Source organism: Heteronotia binoei, chromosome 1 (assembly GCF_032191835.1).
Source record: "Heteronotia binoei isolate CCM8104 ecotype False Entrance Well chromosome 1, APGP_CSIRO_Hbin_v1, whole genome shotgun sequence".
Lineage (NCBI taxonomy): Eukaryota > Metazoa > Chordata > Lepidosauria > Squamata > Gekkonidae > Heteronotia > Heteronotia binoei.
This window is the reverse complement of record NC_083223.1, coordinates 209,134,735-209,156,979: the sequence shown is the minus strand read 5'-3', so window position 1 is coordinate 209,156,979 and position 22,245 is coordinate 209,134,735. Positions and strand designations below refer to the sequence as shown.

The 22,245-nt window shown below is 40.1% G+C and overlaps 1 protein-coding gene across 1 annotated transcript in view; it reads right to left on the bottom strand.

The window, feature by feature from the left end:
* Positions 1-11,997: 11,997 nt before the first annotated feature.
* Positions 11,998-22,245, bottom strand: part of KCNH1 (potassium voltage-gated channel subfamily H member 1) — a 396,454-nt gene continuing 386,206 nt past the window's right edge. Inside the window, exon 11 of the mRNA XM_060247256.1 lies at positions 11,998-13,021. Within this exon, the coding sequence (XP_060103239.1) occupies positions 12,182-13,021 (840 nt within the window). The 3' untranslated portion in view covers positions 11,998-12,181. The remainder of the gene's footprint in view (positions 13,022-22,245) is intronic.

The window sequence follows — 22,245 nt, the reverse complement described above, 5'->3', positions numbered from 1 at the left end:
AGGGTTGCTACACAGAGGCAAATCGGAATGTCTCTTGTCTTGAAAACTCTATCGGATCACCATAAATTGGTTGTGACTTGAGCGCACTTTCCACCACCAATCCACCAAAGGGCTACTGAAACACTGTTGCCTTGTGTAGCTTTCAAATTTATACAGAGAAGAAGAACTCAACTTCTCTGGCAAATTATTTCACAAATGGGGGCCACCACAAAGAAAGCTGTTAATCTAGTGTACATCTTGGAACTGCAACATGTGCTGGGAAAATCTCAGGGTGCAGGTTGTACTGGAAAAGGCAGTCCTTCAAGTATCTGTGAGTAACCCAGACTTTCAACCTGTTTTGACAAAAGTTTGGATTCACTGTTGCATTTCTGCAGACAGCCTACTGCGTGGAATTTTCTTCCCATTGCTTTTGGCAGCCCCAAATGCTGTCTCTAGAGACTCCTTGTTCTGTAAGAAGAGCATTTTGAGGGACATTCTGAATTGCAGTGAGAGGGAAGAATGGAGAATGTTGCTGTCTGCAGGCAGAAATCCAGCCACAGAAAATGCTCTAGTGGATCCAAGCCAGAAGCGCTCGAGGATATCTGTCTTTTCAATTACATTTCCATCTTCTCAAGCTTCGGTTTCAACTTGTTCAGCCTCATCCAGTTCATCATAATCTCCAGATGCTGAGCATAGTTCAGTGATATTTCTTGGAAACTATATTTCCCAGAGGTCCTAGCTGATAGGACATTGCTGCAACATAGTTCCTGGGCACAACAGATGTGCCAGTACCAACTGGCTCCATCAGTGCCACTGCCAGTCAAGTCTACGTTAGAAAAGAGTAACAGGTTCTTAGCCAATTAAAGTTACTTTCAAACTTTGAATGGCCTCATGTATGGCTCATTCAAGAATTTCAAAATATGAGTATGTGTGTTCATTTCTGAATCTGTACAATTCCAAAATTTGGCAATATGGCTGCTTATAAATCTCATAGTCTGCAGTAGCAATATTGCATCTAAAATAGCATGAAAGACTATTTCAAAGATGGTGGAACAATTAGGTATTTTGCTTCCCCCTCAGAAATAATCCAAGCCACTATTTGTTCCAGTTGGAAAACGTACACCACAGAGGCAAGACATGGTAATGTATAAAATAGTTTATTACTATAATAAATAAAATTAAATTTGTCTTTACAAATATTATTTGTGCTTGTTTAAAAATGTCAGCAAGGGAGTATCTATTCATGTCAGTGACTGCAACTTTATCAGACCATTCCAAAACAAGAGATATACACTCTCTACTGGCAGCTTATTAGCTGACCACAAAAATAGTATATACTCATTCTTTTTTTGTTGTTTTATTCATGCTTGACAAAGTGACAAATGCAAAGAAATAATTAAAAAAGAGATAATATTTGGTGATTTCTGAAAAGGGTGGAAACAAGTGGCATACATTTTTAAAAGTGCCCAAATGACTGCATTATTTTATATCAGTAAATTGTCCATGCAGTGGTGGTGGCTGAAGATTTCAACATGTTCCCAGCAGGTGGAAAAACACTGAGTGTATGAAGGTACAATAATATAACACATTCATTATGAAAAGTCATATTACTTCATATAATTCATCCTGATACAAGATTATTGAAACTTTCTACTAGTAATCAAATGATTCCTTTCATACATTAGAAGTCATCAATTGAGTCGAACCAAAGAGGGAGGGGAATCATTGCTCTGATAAAATTTTCATTTAAAAAATCACCAACAATGGATGCTCTAAATCCTGTTATAATAACATTTGGGGATATTTCACATTGGATAGGTTTATACGACACTTAAGAGGCATGTGGAAACAGACTACAGTGATTGGGAAACACACCATCTTGATCAAGGGGTAGGAAACAAAGAGGTGGAAGGGTGAGTCTTTGATCAGTTCACAAAACACTTTTAACAGCATGAGGCATAAACTCCCTGATATACAAAAGTGTGTTTGACAATAACAAAGCTTCTAAGCTCGGTGAAGTGGAAAGAACTATAGCAATACTAGAAGAATAATCGTCAGAAGGCAATATGTGGAGAAATAAATTTAATTACTTATGAGTATTTTCCATTAGACTTAAGAAATCTCATCAAAGTGCATTATATCTTGAGGCAACACTGTAGCAAGTACTATATAGAACATTCTAAGGAAAGTCCACAGTGGCATCACAGTTGAATTCTATCGTTTATGGAAAGGGTCTTAAGGCTAAATGTTAAATATCTTATTGCAGGATGCATTATTCTTGCTAAGCTTGAGTCAATCATTGCCACACTAATGTGGTTTGAAAAAAACAAAATCAAACATCCTGTGATGACAGCATTTGTTATGTAACTCTCATTGAATTCCTGGAACTTTCCCAGTGCGGATCTCTTTCTCGGCAATGCTTATTCTGATTTGAAGTACTGATGATTGGTTATTGCCTGCCTGGCTGCCCCTGCAGGTTGACTTCCACTCTGGATTCCACTAAGTCAACAACTACTGTGGCAAAATGGGGAAGACAAAATGCCATGGTGATGGCAGGAGGGTGGGGGAGGACTTCTCAACAACACCCAAAGAAATTGTTCCATTTTGTGAAAAGGGTAATATTAATAAGCATCTTGAGATGACCTTCAATAACAGATGGAAACCACTCTGTCCTAGTTGATAAAGATCCATTTTGTTTATGAGCCAATATTACTCTACAGAAATACAATGCATAATAACAGTCTGCCACTCCATGTTAGACTAACAGAACCTAAGGATGAACCATTAAATAAATGAAAAATACCATTATTCTGCAACACATACACTTCTGATAAATCAAAGCTGGCATTTTCACCCATGAGACTGCAAAGTGGTCCTTGCATCCATTGGTTTGTGATGCAGACAGAAAACTGCATTTCTTTCTGCCAACTGTCAGACACTGAAATACGTAAAAGACGAGACATAGATTCAAATCATAAGCATTATGATGGCTGCCAGCAAATTTAAGAACCAGGAAGGTATCTCAATGTCCATGGGGCTCTGGCATAGTCCAGCCTCCTGACATGTACTTTTTGTCTAGCCCAGCTTCTATGCCCCAAAATGGCTTGCAAAACACAGCCCCTAAAGCTCCTGTTTGCTCTTGGGCATGCTTCAGAGTGGGATGCTGGAGAGAAATAAAGTGTAGTTATATAACAAGCCCCAGATTATCCTTCTCACAAGGAATAAGAGGCAGGCACCAGGTCCTCTACATCCTTCAGTCATCTGTTTCTCTTTCACTTACCCTGTGAAACTTTAACATCATCAATGGCAGTTGATAATTTGAGCTGCCCAAGATAAGTATTTTAACTGCACGCTGAAAGAGCATTCAGTCTCCTATGGCATTCAGGCATTGCACACACCAGCACTGCCCCTTTGCTGCCACACCAATGAACATTAAGCAGCAAAGGTTACAGAAAGAAGCAGGAAATAACTAGGCTTCTACTCTTACAGGAGGCATCTGCAGCATTAGGAGAGTGTGCATGAACACACATCACCACAATCCTTTGAAGCTTTCAATTCTGCATGCCTGTTGTCTGACCAATCACTGAATTAGGGAGTCCAGTACTGGAGATATCAAAACCGCCAGTTCTGTTACTCTGTCTTTGCAAAAACAAGCAACCTAAGATGACTGTGGATGCAAGCAGCCACATGTCCCAGCTCACAGCACAGCAAGCCCTTGCCTCTGCTTGTATAAGTCCTTTACCCTGTTGTATGTGCATGTTCAAACACACACACACACACACACACACAGAGTGCTTTGCTCCTTCAGTCCTTGGTATAAGACTTGTAATGGCCAGCCAGAAGAATCTTTCACATACAGATGTCAAAAGGGAGAAGCCTAAGCATAGTAAAATCAACAGCCCCGATCCAGCTGTAGTCCCCTGCAAACAGTGGTCCCTGATGAGCATGCACTAAAAAGTGCATCCAGCTAATTCAATGGGAACCAGGTGAGTAGCAGAATGCAGATAAGGATGTGCCTCCATAAGCCTGTTCTCACATGTGGGTCTTTGCTAGGATTGGAATATTGGTGTGGCCAGAAGAAAAAAGATGCTGTCTGGCCCTGTGGGGGCACAATTGTGTCATACACTAGCATTTAAACTATACAGAGCCCACTGTCTTGACCTTATGTGGATCTATTTGTATTCTTCAATGGCTAAATATGAACTATTTATACTAAATGATTTATAATATGTCTCTATGATATTTGTGTATGATATTTCATTCCAATATTTGTTATCCTAGCTGTGCAGCTACAACCCAATCAAAGTTTACAATAGAAATAGTAAGCATGACCAAAAATAAAAATGGACCAACTTAATACAACTGGGGAAGTCTCCTACTATTATTATTTGTGATATTTTGATCACCAAGTGAAAGATATGCTATTAATCATTCAATACACCAATTATAGACTGAACTAAGACGTACATATGTTTATGTGTTGTGTGGCTGCACAATCACATATAGTCATTTGTCAATAAATAGACAAAAACCATATTTAAAATGATTCTACACAAACATCAATGCTGAGTTAAAACAGAAACAAAAATCACCAAAATGTTCACAGCAAATAGCTCTTTCGATTCATTACAGTGAAGAACTGTAGAAGTAGAACATCACCTTCTTGGCTGTTAAACTGGATGTTCTCTGGAAAATCAGGACAGCGCTGTAAATGAAATTTAAAGTGAGAAGGGTGTTTATTGCACATGTAATCTCAGACTGAAATATATGTATCTGAATGGGGAGTTAAATTGTGCAAGTTTAAGAAGAATTTACATCAGTTATGTAACTTGCAGTTTTAAACAGTTTGAATTTACTTTGTCTGAAAACCTCCATGATCAGTTAAAAAGCTAATTTACTGATTCACAGTAAATATCAACAGCTGAGTGTCTTTCCACTAAGATTATTCTTGAAGCTGTCAAATTGCCACAATGGGTCCAGTGCTATTAAGTATTTACAAATGGCTTGTTCATGAAAAGAGCAGAATTCTTTACAGAGCTTATATCAAACGGTGCATTTAGACATAAAATGCTTTCCTGAGACTTCCTCTAGCTTCTGTTCTTTCACTGTATTACTGATAGCTTCCTTTACAGTCAGTTTTTTTTAATACCCATAGTCATTCAATTCATCCGGGTCACTTTGGGCAGTCTATTTTTGCATTCTATGCAAATCTATTTCTAATGCAAATTATGCATTGTTGCATGGTCTATCAGTTGTTTTGATTCTGTTCCTGGGGACTTTCAGAAGAAGCTGACGGAGAATTAAAGAAAGCATCCCTTTCCCTAACCATTTGCTCATGTTTCCTTCTCAAACAACAGCAAAGGTAGAGATGAAGTAAGTATGTCAGTTACAGTTGTGACTCTCTCATTGGCTAGAATAATGAAAGGCAGGAACAGAGATGTTCCTAACTAGATGATTGGGCAAAATGCTGCTTGCACATTTTGCTTCATATCACTACAGGAGGAGGAGGAGGAAGAAGAAGAAGAAGGTTAATATGAATACTAGGTATCTGGGCCAATGGATTACATCCTTTACATACTTATGAGGTGCTTTCTGGTTCCCTGAGTAGATGGCTTGGTGTTATTTAGATGACACAATCAAGTGGAAGCACAAACAGCATTAGACTATAGACAAAAGAACAGGAAAAAATTGAACACCTCTCAAATGGTCCTCAGGTTTAATGAGATGTTATCTACCAGCACCTCTGTGCCACAGACACCTTCAACTGTCCCTTATCAAAGATGAAGCCTCTGTTAAAGGGACAGGACATTTTCCCCTCTCTAGTTTGTTGACTAACAGCAGCTCAAGGGGTGAAAAGGAGAGGTGACCTAGAGTTAAACCATTCCCTCAGCACTACAATCCCAGTCTAAATTAGGGTTTCCTATGGCTCTTTTCAAAAAGCTAAGCATCATGGATCTCCCACATAACATGTAGTCTGGCTAACAAAAATAGTCTTCAAAGCTGTCATCTGAAACAATGCACTAACCCTGGGGTTCTGTCTCATAAGGGACACTTTTAAGCCATGTGGGATGCAGCAGGACATTTTGTCCCAATTTAGCACTTGGTGCTCCCTGACAAAACTGTTGCTTCACATTTACCCTGAAAGTCTTTATACAAAACATCTTTCTCATAATCTGTATTGCCTGATCAGTACTGGAAAATAGATTTCACATTTTCTTCCAGTTTGTTCAGACCTGTACTGTAAGACCTGTACTGTACGGTGGCATACCAAGATCTTTACAAATATCCTGATGAAGTGAACACAGGCCACAATATATACTGGTGCCTGATGCAGCATGTTTGGCCAGCTGGGCTTCAAGTTGTGGAGTCAGCATGAATGCTACCGTGTTTGTTCCAATTACAAATTTGAATCCACCATCAAGCTCAGAACCTGGAAGTCAGTTCCCACCTTAATGGTAGATACACAAAACAGACACAACCACCTTTGAGAATCCTTGTCCACAAATAACACCAAAGTCTGTACACTAACCACCACATTATGCTTCTGCTAGTGAGAGGATCCTTCCTGAAGACAGGAAGTTTCATACAACACATTCCAAGCAAATAAGCGTGAGTCACTAGAACAAAGTTGGAGTCCAGAAAGACCTTTAAGGCCAACAAAGTTTTATTGAAAATGTAAGCTTTCATGTTGGTCTTAAAGGTGCTACAGGACTCCAACTTTGTCCTATTGCTTCAACTCAGCTGTCCACCTAGATCTAAACTCAAGTCAAGATAAACTTCCATTGACAAAGATTTAGTCAGTCCTCTACCTACCCCTAATAACCAGTTATCTAGCTGCTGTTTACTTTTTCTGTGCCAATATTTTAGAATTTATGAATATAGCTTTTCTCTTTTAAGGTCATCTGTTATGTATTTTAGAAAATTTGGATTGACTTGGATGGCAATACATATCTCCAAATAAGTTTTTAATTTACCAAAAGATGTTCTGCCTTTTAGGCAGAAAAAGAACACAGAATCAAAAATTCTGATGACTCAAATATGAATACAATCAATTACTTCAAGTGATGGTGACAAAGGGTAAATGATCTAGTCTGGGACAAAAGGCTCTCTTGGTATCTTTGGAATTTTAAACCAGACAGATAAACTGATAGTTTAATTATGTGAAAAACTTATTTAAAAATCTAAATATAACTCAATAGTCTGACACTCTGCATCTTGAGTTCCTTCTTTGCAACACCCCTCCTACCTTCTGACTGGGATATAAGAACTCACAGATCTCCATTCCAATTTGTATAATGGGAGTTTTGACACCCAGAATCTTGTTGCTCTCTAAGGTGCTTTTGCACTCCAATCTAGCTGGCACTGCAACAAATGCTATAATATTTTGCCCTTATAAAATAGGAGTGCTTATAGATCACTTCCTTATATGATTTTCTGTCCACTTTTGGGGCATTCAGATCACTAGCACTTGAATGCCTCTGATGCATTAGCAATCTCTCATTCTTTGCCTTTTGTTTTCTGTTCTGTAAGTGTGCAGTTTGCCACTGTGACATAAACAGATTACTGATGCACACTACTACATATGTACACTTTAAATCACTACATGAAGAGGAATGTTGTTATGACTTTTTTCTATTTAATCTTCACCAGAGTCGCAAATTTGTCCATATGTCAAATCTGAAATCAATTCCACAAATTCTCCAAGTCACATTGGAAATCAGGTACAATGCAGTGCCAGTCATACGGAACTCTTGAAACAATAATGCAGAGGGAAGGCAGATATCTGCTCATCACCGCTAGAGTTTCTTATTTTTGTTGCTGTTTTTAGATGGATGGAAGCCAAAAACCAGTCCATAGATTACACCACTATGATGAATACACTTGGACATTTTTAAAAAATAATTGTATCTATTTTAATTCTATTTCTAAATATATTCCTATAATACATAATATAGCATCAAAGTCTCACATCAATTCACATAGCCACAAATTGCATATAAAAATCTGCCAAGAAGTATTAACAGCTACCAAGAGAATTTATTTATAAAACTGAAACACTGACCAAAGCTTTAATTGCCTTTGGTATCATTTGCAGCTGAGTTTCTTCGATTAAGGTGTATTAGTGCATTTGTATTTGGGTGATTATTATTGATGTTTTTATTTAAAATACAGTGAGTACAGCAGTCATATCTGAAGAGGTGTTCTATCAAAATGGGGAAATTGTTGAATTCCCATATTTATATGCTAACTCAAATATAGTTGATATTTTCTCTTGGTAATTTCTAACAGCCATTGGCAGATTTTATATGTAACTTACGTCAATGTGAACTGATGTGAGCTCTCACTGTGAATAAAACTTTGATCCTGTATCTCAGGGGAAGGAAAGAATGGATGTTTAGCAGCTGCACTACCTCACTGAGGTTTGCTTCCTGCTCCCTTCCTATTCAGTTAGCTATAAAGCTTGTGCATGACCAGAGGTGCAAGTGCTTGGGAGTGGGTTGAAGGATAATAGTCAAAGCCTGTGGCTTGCAGCCACATATGAGCCCAGGAGCAGCCCAAGATAGGGTTCACTGTTGTGCTGCTGTTTTGTGGTTTATTTGTTTATGCACATCATAGAATCATAGAGTTGGAAGGGACCTCCAGGGTCATCTAGTCCAACCCACTGCACAAGGCAGGAAATTCACAAATACCTCCCCCCCCCCATACACTCCAGAGACACCTTTCCAGAAGACAGCAAAACAAACAAAAAACAAAAACCCTCCAGGATCCCTGGCAAAACTGGCCTGTTTTGTTATAAGCTGCTTTGGGTTCCTTCAAGGAGCAAAGTGGGATAGAAATACTAATATAAATAAAGAAGTAGTAAATGTTAAAGGATTTTATTTGGAAATGGTATTTTAAAAGAAAGAATATAATATCCAAGTGTACTTCATTTTATTGCTGCATTTTAAGCACCAGTGAATTTTGAGATTTGTAGCTGCTGTTCCTTATATTTTGTGATGCATGAAGTCCAGACATACAAATAAAATGGTGCTCTGGTTGTTCAGATAAACTTCCTACAGCATGACCAGTACCTGATGACCAGGTTAATTTATTAGGTGGAATGCCGAACTGGATATATCTTAGTCAATTATTCATATTTGTCTTAACCAATTAGTCAGCTGATTAAGCCTGCAAATATTTACAAATAAATAAGGAACACTTTTCTTGTGGGGAGGGAGCTTCAAAATGTGTTGTGTCAAGCTCTGCGGGTGAAAGAAGAATGTCTGTTCAAAGATCAGACCTTCAATCTCTTCTTTAAAGTAGGTATTAAAAATAATTGGTTTTTTTAAACAAAGAAACAAACTGCTGCTTAATTAACTGGAAGCACTTTTGTAATTGGTTGAAATTTTTAAAAATCAGTCAGATTAACCAACTAACAATATGATCAAATGCAAAGTTACTCCTGTTTCAGCCTACTGAAATCAATTAGACTGGTCTAATTCTGCATAGAGTTGCCCTAGAAATGTAGCAGCCCTGGAATGTATGCATTAGCACAAACTATAAATTCCAGGCAAAATAAATAAAGCTAAATGGCATTGCTATCCATGCAAGATTGCTTTTATGGAGCACATATTTTTCAAAGCTGCTTCCCAGGACTGCTGCAGAGTTACAAACTGCTGAGCTTTATGTGCTGTATATTATTGGAAGCACTTTCTATTTTTGTTCCTAATAATTATGAAGGTGAGAGCAAAATCAGAGGTGACTCTTTCTGCCTCCCTGCGGTTTAATGGCAATCAAAGCCTTATGCAAAGATCACTAGACAGGAGTCAAAGAGCTCCAGGAGGGCTCTGCACTGTCATCCCCCAGAAGCAACTCCTTACTTTACCCTGGCAGATGTTTGTGAAGCCTCCATGGGCTTGACAGCATGGTGAGTGGCACAGAGAGCACTACTTTCAGAAAGAGGGGGGTCCAGAACACTTGGCACTAAGTGCATAGTTCTTGAGATCAGGTCCACATCTTTTGGAAATATTAATCTATACTGTCAACGTGTAAATGGTGAACAGCTCTGCCCCGGCCTCAAAGCAGGAGCAGTCAAAAGTATTCAACATATTAATTTGTTCCAACTCTTTGTAGTATTTTATTCAAACAGGAGAACATGGAGTAATTTCCCATGTGTAAGATCTAGTGTTGAGCTGCTGGGTCAGCATATACTACAGTTTGCAAATTGGAACCCAGCTTTTTGAACACCACTCCCCCCACCTCATCCTCTCCAATGTGAATTCCTCACATTTCTGTTTGTATTTAACCATGGTTTAGAATTATATTTGTACCAATGCTAATCATGGTAAAGAGAAGCTGGGCAAAATGGAAACAGAATTCGAATTAGGTTTGCAGACTCTGGTCTAATGTAAAAATTAAGAGTATGTCCACAATATTGTACAATTGGTCCTGAAAGCCTCACTAGTAGTTTACAGTTTTATGGCAAAGTAGGTTGGCACAATATGCTGAGTACATATTTAAAGCAAACCGGAGAATCATTCGTTCCAGCAAGCTCTGTTACTACCAGATGTTGGCCATGGTATATTTCTTAAAGAGGATTTCTCTAGAAATGGGCCTGTACCACCAACTACTGTGGGATGGACTCCAAATGTGCACCATTTCAACTCTTTGGTGTCTTTCACCTGAACACTGACTCTGTTCCTAATGTAGTGATAACAGCTGTCTGTAATGCAAACTGCATGTTTTGATCCATGCATGTGATGCATAGTATTGCTGTGGCTCAATGCAAATGTTAAAGCTCAGTTATCCATCCCTTGTACAACTAACCCAACTGTTTTACTATTTTTATGTATTCAAAATCTAGCTGGACAAAATCAAGCTGAGTTTCAAGTTACATAAGGAACATCTTGGGAGAATCTGGGGTCACTAAGCAACAACAATAAGATGTAACAATATTATGGGGTGTTCTTAATAGAATGGTGACACATTTTACAATATAGAATATGGACTGAATGATGCCAGAATACATTGTCATGAGGTACTGGGGTCCATTAAAATCGGGGGCGGGGGGGATACCACTGGAATGGCTTGTGTGCCATAAGGCCTAATTAATTTCAGTGTATAACATCCTTTGGTGTTTATATTGTTCAAGGAAACTCAAAGGCAAAGTGAACATTTTTTAAAGGTACAAACACAAAATATTACTACCTAGTTGAGGTGAGTTGACAGTGATAGGGGAACGTGGAAGACCTCTGTTCCTAGAAATTCTAATATTTTGAGTAACTGAGCAGTTCTACTCAATTACTTAATTACTTTGCATTTAATTACAACCAGATATTATCAGCAAGACTGATGCCCCCATCCCCAGTACTAGTAGTTACACCCTCTATGAATGATATGTGAAAAACAGTGTATAATGATATGAAAATTCCATAAACTCTGGCTACCCTTCCCAAACTTCTCATTATAACTAGTGTGTTAAGAAATTGTTACATTCTACATGATAAATAAAGGCTAATAAGACAGGAAAGTGATGCAGTTTGCCAGACAATGTTGCATATGTAAAGACACAGGGTAAAATCCATAATCTGTGAAGAACTTACTAGAATCAATTGAAGCATTACCTGAGCCGTGTATCCTCTTTTTCTAGTGGACACACTGACCCCAACATATAAGGCAATATCAGGCATAAGGGTGGTTCATGCAAGGGCCCAATCCATACAGTTCTTCCACCCGTTAAAAAAGGGGACAGGAAGATTTCACAATGTGGTTCCTTATTTGATTAGCCCAGTTTGTGGAGCCCTCACATCAGATGCTGCCTTATATGCAAGGAGATACATTCATTAGCTGCAGTTTCTCAAAAAAGCATTTCTGTGGATAAGGATATGGACCTGGCCTTACATGTGAGTGTCATCTCTCTATAAGGGTTTAAAAAAACAACAAGCAATTGTTTTTAGTGGGAAAGGTTGCTCTAATGAAGAAGTAGGAAAAACATTATAAACTGTACCCTTGCTGTCAAAAAGACTTCAGAATCAGCTGCCATCTTGACATGAGGTTGCAATTCCTGTGACTGTACTGTTTAGAGACAGAGGGACATGCTTAACAGGCTGGCCCCTTAGTGGTTGTCATCAAGAAAAGACTAAATGTTTTGTTTTTAAAAATTGTTAAGTGGTGTTTGTATTTGTGGGGGATATTCAATTTGTTCTTGTTTTAAAGAAACTCCTCAGCTTGCTCCGAAAATGTCTTTTTCTGATTCTGGAGACTGGGGCCTTGATATTTCATACAACTCCTGTGGTGACTGAGAGCTTCTCCTAGAGGCTAATATCCTTAGTATCTCAGCAAGCTGTTTTTCTATATTGGTCATTTTTGTGTTTAAAGCTTTGATATCTTCTTTCAGCTCATGCTTCACTTCCAGCATAGTTGCCTGAAGAGTCTGTTCAGGAATGGGGTAGAACGTGTGTTTGACCTCTGCTAGAACAGGACTTCGGTCCTGAGGACTCCGTGTTTCCCCAACATTGTCCAAACGCAGGTCACTTTTTGTGATGCCACTGTCACAGGAGTCTGTCTTCTTCAGAGTGGCTTCTCCTGCTGCTCTTGTTCTCTCTGGCAAAGTTTCCATGGATTCTGCTTTGGAGACCTTGTTCCAGTCTTCTCCCTTTCCACAGGCATCTTTGAATTTGGTCCAGCCTTTGCGCTTCGGAAGATCCCCTGTCACTTTGGTACCTGCATAGTCTGAGGGAGGGGCTTGTAGTTTGGCTTGGTCAGACACGCCAGATGTAGAAGCAGACTGATAAGTGATGGGTGTTGCAGGACTCTCCCTGACAGTTACAATGCTAGCTTTTACAATGGTGCGTGAAGAATGATCTCCCAAAACGTTGCCTTTTTCCACATCTAGATCATCTCTGCCTCTTTCTGCTGCTAACCGGGCCTCCTTCTGCTGTCTAAATCTTTGAAAAAGCCGACGGACAGGGTGGTCAGGTGGTAGAACTAAAGGTGCCTCATTCTTCCTTTTCATCCGTTCTTCTTCTTCTCGTTTGACATCACTGATCTTCCGGAATACAATCTGTAAAGAAGAAACATCACACTAAAGATTAGCAAATTGCAAATCTGAGTCATCACTGGAGGTGAAATCCTTTGTGCTCCATAGTTTCTGATCATATGACTGCTATAGCTCAGTTGGCTGAATTTTGATTCAAAGCGGATTTTAAAACTGCTTGGAAGAGAAGAATGTTCAATATAGCTTCAAAACAATGTAATAATAACCACTATTGCAAAACTAGAGTCTTGACTTGGGAAACTAGCTGTTCATCAACTCTGCCTCCTATGTGGACTCATGGTCAATACCAAGGCTGTGGGAAGAAACTAACATTTGTAAACCTGCATTCAACTAAAAATCTGCTCACCACCAGCCAATCATGATGTTCCAGTGGGAGCATACAGCTATCAGAAGGTTCTCAGAAAGCAACTGAGCTCCTGCTAGCTTCCCTGAACACAATCCACAGCAAGAAGAAGCCCTTGTATACTTCCCAAATGAGTCAGAATAGGTTGGGGGACTTAACTGGTTCTGTGCCAACTTTCCAAGCACCAGTACACTACTAATAGGTTTGCACAGAGAAAGTAGGGTGTGTGTGGTGGGGGCAGGTGGTGGAATGTTCACATGGGGTTATGATGGAAATCTTTATAATACTGTTTTACTCATTTTTTAAAAGAGCAAGTAAGCCACCAGGTACATTCTGATTTGCATTTGAATGGACTTAATGGAAACATTAGTTTGAGGTTCTGATATAATCAATGCTACTGTATTCTAAAGAACTCTGAGGCACTGGGCATAAGGCCATGCCTGTTATTGTTAAACAAAATTGTTGTTTTTACATTTTCCCCCCATTTTACAATGCTTTGACTATTTAATAAATAGAAAAGTGATGCATGTGTTAAGCAGAAATAACTCTGTCCAAAGTCTTGTCAGACTGACTCTTTTCAACAATCCACCTCTCACAGAGTTATTGATTTACTCAATCCCATCATACCTCTGAGCCCAGACTCTTAGGTCAGATTAATCTACCATCAGAGTGCATAGCTGCTGTCAAATAATTATTTTACTTCTTTTACACCACACCTTTCTCCTCAAAAGGGGCCTGAAGTGGCTTACATTCTTCTCCTCACCTCCATTTTATACTCAAAACAACTCTGTGAGGCAGGTTATGTTGAGAGTATGAGATTGGCCTAAAGTTACCCAGCAAGTACCCATGGTAGAGTGAGGAGATGAAACCAGATCTCTCAGATTCTAGTCTTACTGCTACATCACCCTAGCTCTCATTTTCACTTCAGATGGCAACGATATTTGATAAAGTGGATCACCAGGGCTGTTTCCCACTCACATACCATCTCTCCAGGGTGACAACTAGCATTGGCATGGGAAGGATTTAGGTGGCATTTGTAATGAACTCTTGGATTGTCATTAGGCTTGCCAGTCCCCAAGTCGCAACAGGTGATCTCCCAGTTTCACAGGCTCCTCCTGCCACCAGCCAGCTGGCCGATGGGGAGAAAGCCTCGCCCCAACAGACACAATGTGCCTTTAAATCTTGGCAGGTTTAGGAGATGCTTGCAACTGTTTGTGTGTGCCTTTAAATCTCAGTAGCAGGAAAGCAGAGGATGGAGTGAGCAGGCAGAGCCATCAGTGTGTGAAGCTGTGAGAAAGGCAGAGAGCAGAGTCTCTGACTCATTTCTCACTAGGCTTGTTCTGATTTTGGAGCCCTCCCCCCCGCCCAGCACTTCTGTCTGATTTCCTGCAGCAAGCAAGATTCTCTGAAAACCAGTTTCTGCTTGCCACAAGAAAGAGGCAGAGCAAGTCGCAGCCCTGCAGCAGCTTGTGTGAAATTGGACAGAAGTGCCAGGTGGGAAAGGGCTCCAAGACTGGAACAAGCCTAGTGAGAAATCGGTCTCTCTTGTTTGAATTCCCTTCAGGAGTTGTTTTTATAGTAAAATGGATATGGAAGATTAGCTAGAACCTGATTATGGGATGGAGGAAAACTCCACCCCCTAGGCTGCTCTCTTTTCCTGTTCCTGTATGAAGAAGCTGGTTGAAATACAGCAGATTATTACATTCACCATCTCCCATGAGTAAATTGCCCCAGTGAGATCACAAAAGTGTGGACTTGCAAACTCTGTTTATTTTGGCTGCAATGTGGGTGTGTGTACATATCTCTTTAAAAAGCTTCCAAAACCTGACAAGGGAACTTGTGGGGATATGACAAATTTCACTCTCATTTAGTGGAACTGCAGCTGCCAGAGTAGGCAAAAAAAGTAGATGAGGAAATGAAGACTGTATTCAGGGAAACTGTACTGCTTCATATTTATTTATTTATTTAGGGAATGGGAAAGTCTCTTGGCTCCACCCCAAAGTCTCCAGATATTTCCTGAGTTGGACCTGGCAACCCTAAAGCTGTTTGTATGGTTCAAGTCTCTGCTAATGCACCAGACATTCTTCACTGATGCTGTTCTTATTTATTCCTCCTTCTGATGTTTCTCAGAACTCTATCCTGTCATCTGGCTGTAAAAAGTGTCTCTGTTCCCTCACCAGACCCTGCTATTTCATCAGAGCAGAGGGGGTAGGGAAAGAACCATAATGGACTGAGATGAAGAAGTTCCTCAGATTTGTTGTTCTTTTAGAGAACAGTCCTAAAACTACTCAGATATACTCAGAAATCAGTCCCATCTTACTCCTGAGAAACAAGACTGCAGCCCTAGACAGCCAGTCTTTCTTCTAGAGTGCTGTTCAAGATGGTCAACTAGAAACAGCAACAGCTGGTACTGTTTTAGTACCTATATGACTCTGCCCTGAAGAAGACCCAGCAGGGTTATGATAACCAGTTTACAATAATGTCATTTAACAAAATATTAGTGATGTAGTAATACCCTTCATTAGTGAGGTAGGAAATACCCTTCATTTTATAAAACAATTCATTTTAAAAAACAATTGGCTGAGAAAACAAATGAATACCCACCCAGATGTCAAAGAAATATCAATATTAAGATAGCTCTAACAGGAACACAAAATGATAAGACTTTATGCTTCCCTTGCTGATGCTAAATCTACTTAATATTCTGCTCATTGTTGGGCAGGCGCACAAACAAATAGCTTTGTTAATGTCTGCTCTTTAGAGAAGTAGGGGAAGTTGGCAGTAAGAGAATAATTCAAGAGCCGACAAATGGGAAATTAGTTTTTAAAAGGGGGGGGGGGGGAGAGAGATTTTATTCTCACATACCTTTGCACTTCAAGAGGAATACCAGACATAAACTAACAAGGACATTAAAAACAAGAGCATTAAAAAGCATGTTTCTTAACATGCTTACAGATTTATATATAGACATGCAAGACTAAGTAGAATTCCATGTTGCCCACATGCAAAAAGAATAAAATGCACACTACTCTTTGGTTAGGGCCTTTGCAGGCAATAGCCCCAGTCCCTAGTAAACCAGTCAGAAATGTTCCACCAAAGCCAATGGAACCCTTTTGTTATGACAAACTCTGGATGAATTGCAATCCCCATCACTGTCCCATTAAGATTTTGCCATTTAGTGGAATGCTTTTTATCAATACTCAAACCAATAACGAGAAAAGATAGTAAAGAATATGCCATCTGTTTCATAACCTCCAGTATGGGGTGATGTCCATAAAAAGGTTCCTGATATCACATCATAATATTTGGTTAACTTGCTTACTTTATTTATAGCCCTCTCCTTTCTTGCTGAGACTCAGGGTTATGGAATAAAAAACAATGCACTCATACAGCAGAAGACATCCAATGAGAAAATGCAGTTGGACTGAGGCTACAGAATTAGTAGCATGTGAACCACAACTGTCTAGGTGAGAATCATAGAATCATAGAGTTGGAAGGGACCTCCAGGGTCATCTAGTCCAACCTTCTGCACAATGCAGGAAACTCATAAATACCTCCCCCCTAAATTCACAGGATCTTCATTGCTGTCAGATGGCCATCTAGCCTCTGTTTAAAAACCTCCAAGGAAGGAGAGCCCACCACCTCCTGAGGAAGTCTGTTCCACTGAGGAACCGCTCTAATGATCAGGAAGTTCTTCCTAATGTTGAGCTGGAAACTCTTGAGGTATAGTGGAATTACAAAGGTAAAAGACAATGCAGTGAAAGTAAGATGATACGTAGAATAATCATTGCAATAGACTCATTGCAGTAGACTACAATCCTATTCCAGAATAACTATGCTGTGCTGGACTGTTCCATTCTACTACACTTCTAATTGTTTTACAGAAATTGAACACCACAAGATCTAAGGTACCTGGTATGAGAATATTTCACTATAGTTGCCTATATCAAACATCCATCATTTTAAATACTATCATGCTGCAATACTTGCTTACAAGAATGAGCTTTATTACATCACACCACTCAATGGAGCACACTAGAGCATGGCTGAACAGTGATATTCTTCTGGAAAACCAAGACAGTGAAATAAGTCACAAAGCAGAAAGAAAACAGGATCAATACCAACACCTTGAATTGAACCTAGAAGCAAGTTGGAAGCCAGTGTAGGTGGAACATGATTGAAATGATATAGCCCCTATGACTCACTCCAGGAACATTTTGGCCACAGCATCCTATACCAATTGCAGCTTTTGGACAGTCTTCAAAGGGCAGCCCCATGTAGAATGCTTTACATATAGATGAGGTCAAAGGAGTTAAATCAGTCTTTAAAATGTGTTTTTAAGGAAGAACCAGAGGGAGTACTGTGTAGGCATTCTAAAAGGGAGCTCAAGGTATAAGGGGCATCAAAGGGGAAGGGATAGAGGGAATAACTTCAGCTCACTGATTGTGATGGAGGTTTTTAAAAACTGGTTGCTAATTAGAGAGTTTATAGCTGTTCATTCTGGATTACAGGTTTTCTTCCCACCACCACCCCATGTTTGTATTTTTAAAAGAAGTAATTTGAGTGTTTGCTAAGAAAGAGAGATGCAAATTGCTGTTTTGGATGAGCTGTTTTTCTGATCCTGGAAAGCGAAAGTGGGTACAAACACATTTGGTAGGAATCAGTAGGATCTGAGCAAAGAAGTAATTTTCACTTCAACTCTTTGAATTAAAATTTATCATTAGATATTTGATACAAGACAAACTATCTTCGGTTTAGCACTACATGGCCCTGTTCAGGGGCAGCAGTAAATAAGAGATCAGAAATATTTTAGGCATACGAGCAGCCAGTTTTTTGTGATATATCTTTCTACACTAGACCTTTAATCCTGGTTCAGCCCTATCCCCAGACTGATTTTCTACGCTAGAATTATAGAATCATAGACTCATAAAGTTGGTTTCTATGATTCTATTATTCTAGCATAGAATGTCAGTTTGGGGATATGGCTGAACCGGGATTAAATATCTAGTGCGGAATTAGCCTTTGTCTCAGTCTCTGTTTCTGGATGGAATTTGGATTTCCCTACACAGCACTTTAAAGAGCCACCATGTGCATTAGAGTTGGCATCAAAATTTTGCCTAAAACAAAGCTCAAAACAATGTGAACATTGGTGTTCATACAAAATATCTGGAGATTTATAACGAAAGCCAAGAGAGAGTTATAAAATTAATGAAATATCTCAGTGGGATCTTACACATCTCTGATAAATATTATTTTGTTAATGAGAGCAAATAATTGTACTGTTTTATAAAGGCATGGATAGTTTGAAACTTCAGCCGACCAGCTTTTTACACAATCTGCAAGGGCCCTTTAATTGATTTTAAAGAGTAATGGACTGTAATTATAATCCACTGCCATGAAGTGTAGTGATTATCAAATATGTATGCGTGTTTAAAAGATTAGGCAAATTCAGAGGAAATATCTATTTGCCATGAGAGTTGATCAGAACATTCAAATGCAGATGCAAATTCTGAATATGGTTTGCAGGGAAAGAAGCAGGGAAGGACTCTGGACTAACTGACCCACTGCTGTGATCCATGTTCTTAGTCTCCTCATGTTCTTCATACTTCAGACACGAAGGGCCTTTTCACACTTACCGGTGGAAACCGGAAGGGAGTCAGTATTGTGCTGCCTTGCAGTAATCCGAGACAGGGATGGGAGTTTTCAGACACATGGTTTTTTTCCCAGTAGGGTTCCATGACTGAAGCAAGCCATTTCACACTGTTCCGCTTTTATCTCGCTTCCACCAGCGCCAGCCATTTTCGTCTGCCGGTGCGTGATCTCTGGCTTTTTTTTCGGAATGTCAGGCAAAGGTAGAGATGCCTGGGTTCCATTAAGATGCCAGAGATCGCTGCCGCTGAAACTTGGTAACTTATCTCAATGGAGCCTAGCCATCTCTATGGTGGTGCTGTTGTGATATGTCGCTATACCGATCTTAGCCCGACGTTCCAAAAAACAAAAAACAAAACCGGAGATCGCATGCCGGCGGGCGAAAAAGGGCGTGAAAACTGCTGCCGGATTAGATACTGGACATTTCACACAGCACCCCTTACTGATTTCAACCCGGAAGGAGGTGTTGAAAACTGGAAGAAGCTGCTCTTTGTTAGTAACGACTCAGGCATGCCTCACTACCGGGACAGCCGCGGGACTGTGTGAAAAGGTGACAGTATTCTGGTAGCAGCCAGTTACTGAGTTGGGTCTGTCTGAAATGCCATCAGAAACCCGTTAGTGTTCAGTAACTGACCAGCTTCCATACCGGAATACATAGGCTGTGTGAAAAAGTTCTAAATTAATCCCCAAAATCTCAGGATCCACATGGGAGTAAGGAGGTTGCAGTGGGAAGGGGGCAAAATTGTTCTCCTTGTCTTCGTCTCCTTGTCCTTGTCCTTCACACCAAAGGCAGGAGGAAGCAATTTCACTCCCTTTCCAATGTAGCCTCTCTTTCCCAGGAATAAACTTTCTTGGAATCAGAAATGGCCACTAGAAGGAAAGCTGGGAAGATCAGCAACCATTAACTCATTCCACTTATGGATCAGGAGAGTCCATCCATAGTCTCTTTTCTAAACTGAAACAAAATGACATTTTAGTCTTTCCTCTTAGGGAAGGCACTTTTTGATAATATTGGCTTTTTAAGTACAGTTCGTGACTCTAAGATATCTTTTTGTAGATCCACTCTGGTCTCTAGTCTCTTTTATATACCAAGAAATCTCTCTCTCTCTTTCGGCTTGACTTCGCGAACAAAGATTTAAGAAGGGTGCAGTAGTCCACGTCTGCTGCAGGCTCGCTGGTGGCTGACAAGACCAATGCGGGACAGGCAGATCCGGCCACAGTGGCTGCAGGGAAAAGTCTGATTTGGGGTTGGTGCTGCAGCAGTGCGATTCTTCCTCAATCTCCTTTTGTCCTCAAGACCAGCTATGCGTGTGTTCTCAAAGGAAGAGACAGCCTGGTGGATGGTGTGCCTCCATGCTTTGCGATCTGAGGCTAGGTCAGACCACTGGTGATGGTTGATGCGACAGGTGCCAAGGGATTTCTTCAAGGAGTCCTTGTACCTCTTCTTTGGTGCCCCTCTATTTCGATGGCCGGTGGAAAGTTCGCCATACAGAGCAATCTTGGGAAGGCGGTGGTTTTCCATCCTAGAAATATGCCCTGCCCAGCGCAGCTGCGTCTTCAACAGCAGTGCTTCGATGCTTGTAACCTCCGCCCTCTTGAGGACTTCAGTGTTGGTCACAAAGTCACTCCAGTGGATGTTGAGGATGGAGCGAAGGCAGCACTGATGAAAGCGCTCAAGGAGTCGCAGGTGATGACGGTATAAAACCAAGAAATATGTGCTTTTAAACAGCAGAACATGACGATGAATAGTATATTCATTGCATTCTAAAGTGCTTTCCTTCTTCTAGCCGCCTGAATGACAGCATTACCAGAACAATTATGACATATCCCAAACATCATTAACCCAGTTTTCATAAACCACCATGGCAGTTACTCATTTGCATTTTTTCCTGTCTAAATAAGAATGGGGAAAAATAATAAAAAATATTAAGCAAAAAGCAAATTATCAGGAGATTTATGTTGACTACATTTATCTCCTACATCTTGTTCTCATATAGAACCTCTTTCCAGGTGGTCTCCCTTCAAGGCACCAAGAACCAGACCTGCTTGGCTTCAGATGTGAACTTTGAGACCGATTTCGCACTCACCTTACTCCGCCCTCATGTCCATCTTCATGCAGCATCCTCCCGATTTCCCACTATTTGTGCTAGGGCTGCAGCAAACATTGCAGTTTTCACGCAGCAAATGGAATCACCTAAAAACCAGTTTCCATTTGCTGTGCAAAAACCGCAATGTTTGCAGCAGCCCTGATGCAAATAAGTGGGAAATCGGGAGGACGCCAAGCAGAGAAGATGGATGTGAGGGCGGAGTAAGGTGAGTGCAAAATTGGCCTGTGACTAAGAATTAAAACCATCATTGATGCAATACTATTCACACAAATGGGGAGAAACAGAATCACTGATCCACACGTGTCTCCTTCGGTTTCCTTTGTGCCAGGGCTGTATCACATTACAGCAAGACAGCAGGAACTCATTTACATATTAGGCCACACCCCCTGACACCAAGCCAGCCAGAACTGCATTCCTGTGTGTTCTTGCTCAAAAAAAGCCCTGGTCCTGGGAAGCGAGGATATGGATCCTGCTTCCCATTGTCTAAGTGTCCCCAAGCTCAGTCCTAAAGGCTCCAATGAGCCAGGCACGAATTAACACAAGTAATTGCGCATACGTAACAGTAAAAGGAATTAATGTTCACTCCGCCCCCCGTCTCTGCCTATTTTGATCTATTATCTTTATTAGATAGCATGTTCCATCTCCCTTGCCTCTTCCCTGTTCCAAATCTACAAAAAAATTCCCATTCACTAATTCTGTGGCTTTAATAATGTTTGTTGCCCCTGGTAGGAATGTTCAATACACTAGAGTTGATACATGTACTCAACACAAGTAATATTTTGGTATTCAACTGCTTTGCCTTCATAATGAGCAGTTAATTGGTACTTCTGACACAGAGACATCCTTGTAGCGTACCAAGTTTCCTCTAATTAAAACATTACACACTAATATTGCGGATGAGTGTCAACACATTAGCAATGTCACATATCTGAAGTGGAGTTTTTCCTTAGTGTTGCCATTTCCCCTCCACTACGAAGGTCAGAAGTGAACTTATAGTGAGATTCTAGGCAAGCTACCTGGTGTCTAAATGAAGTGTTAATTGTTGAGATTTCTAGTTCCCATTTTTATAAGGGAAAATAAATCACTTGCAGTTTCAAAAATATAAGTGACAACATGCATGTCATATTCTG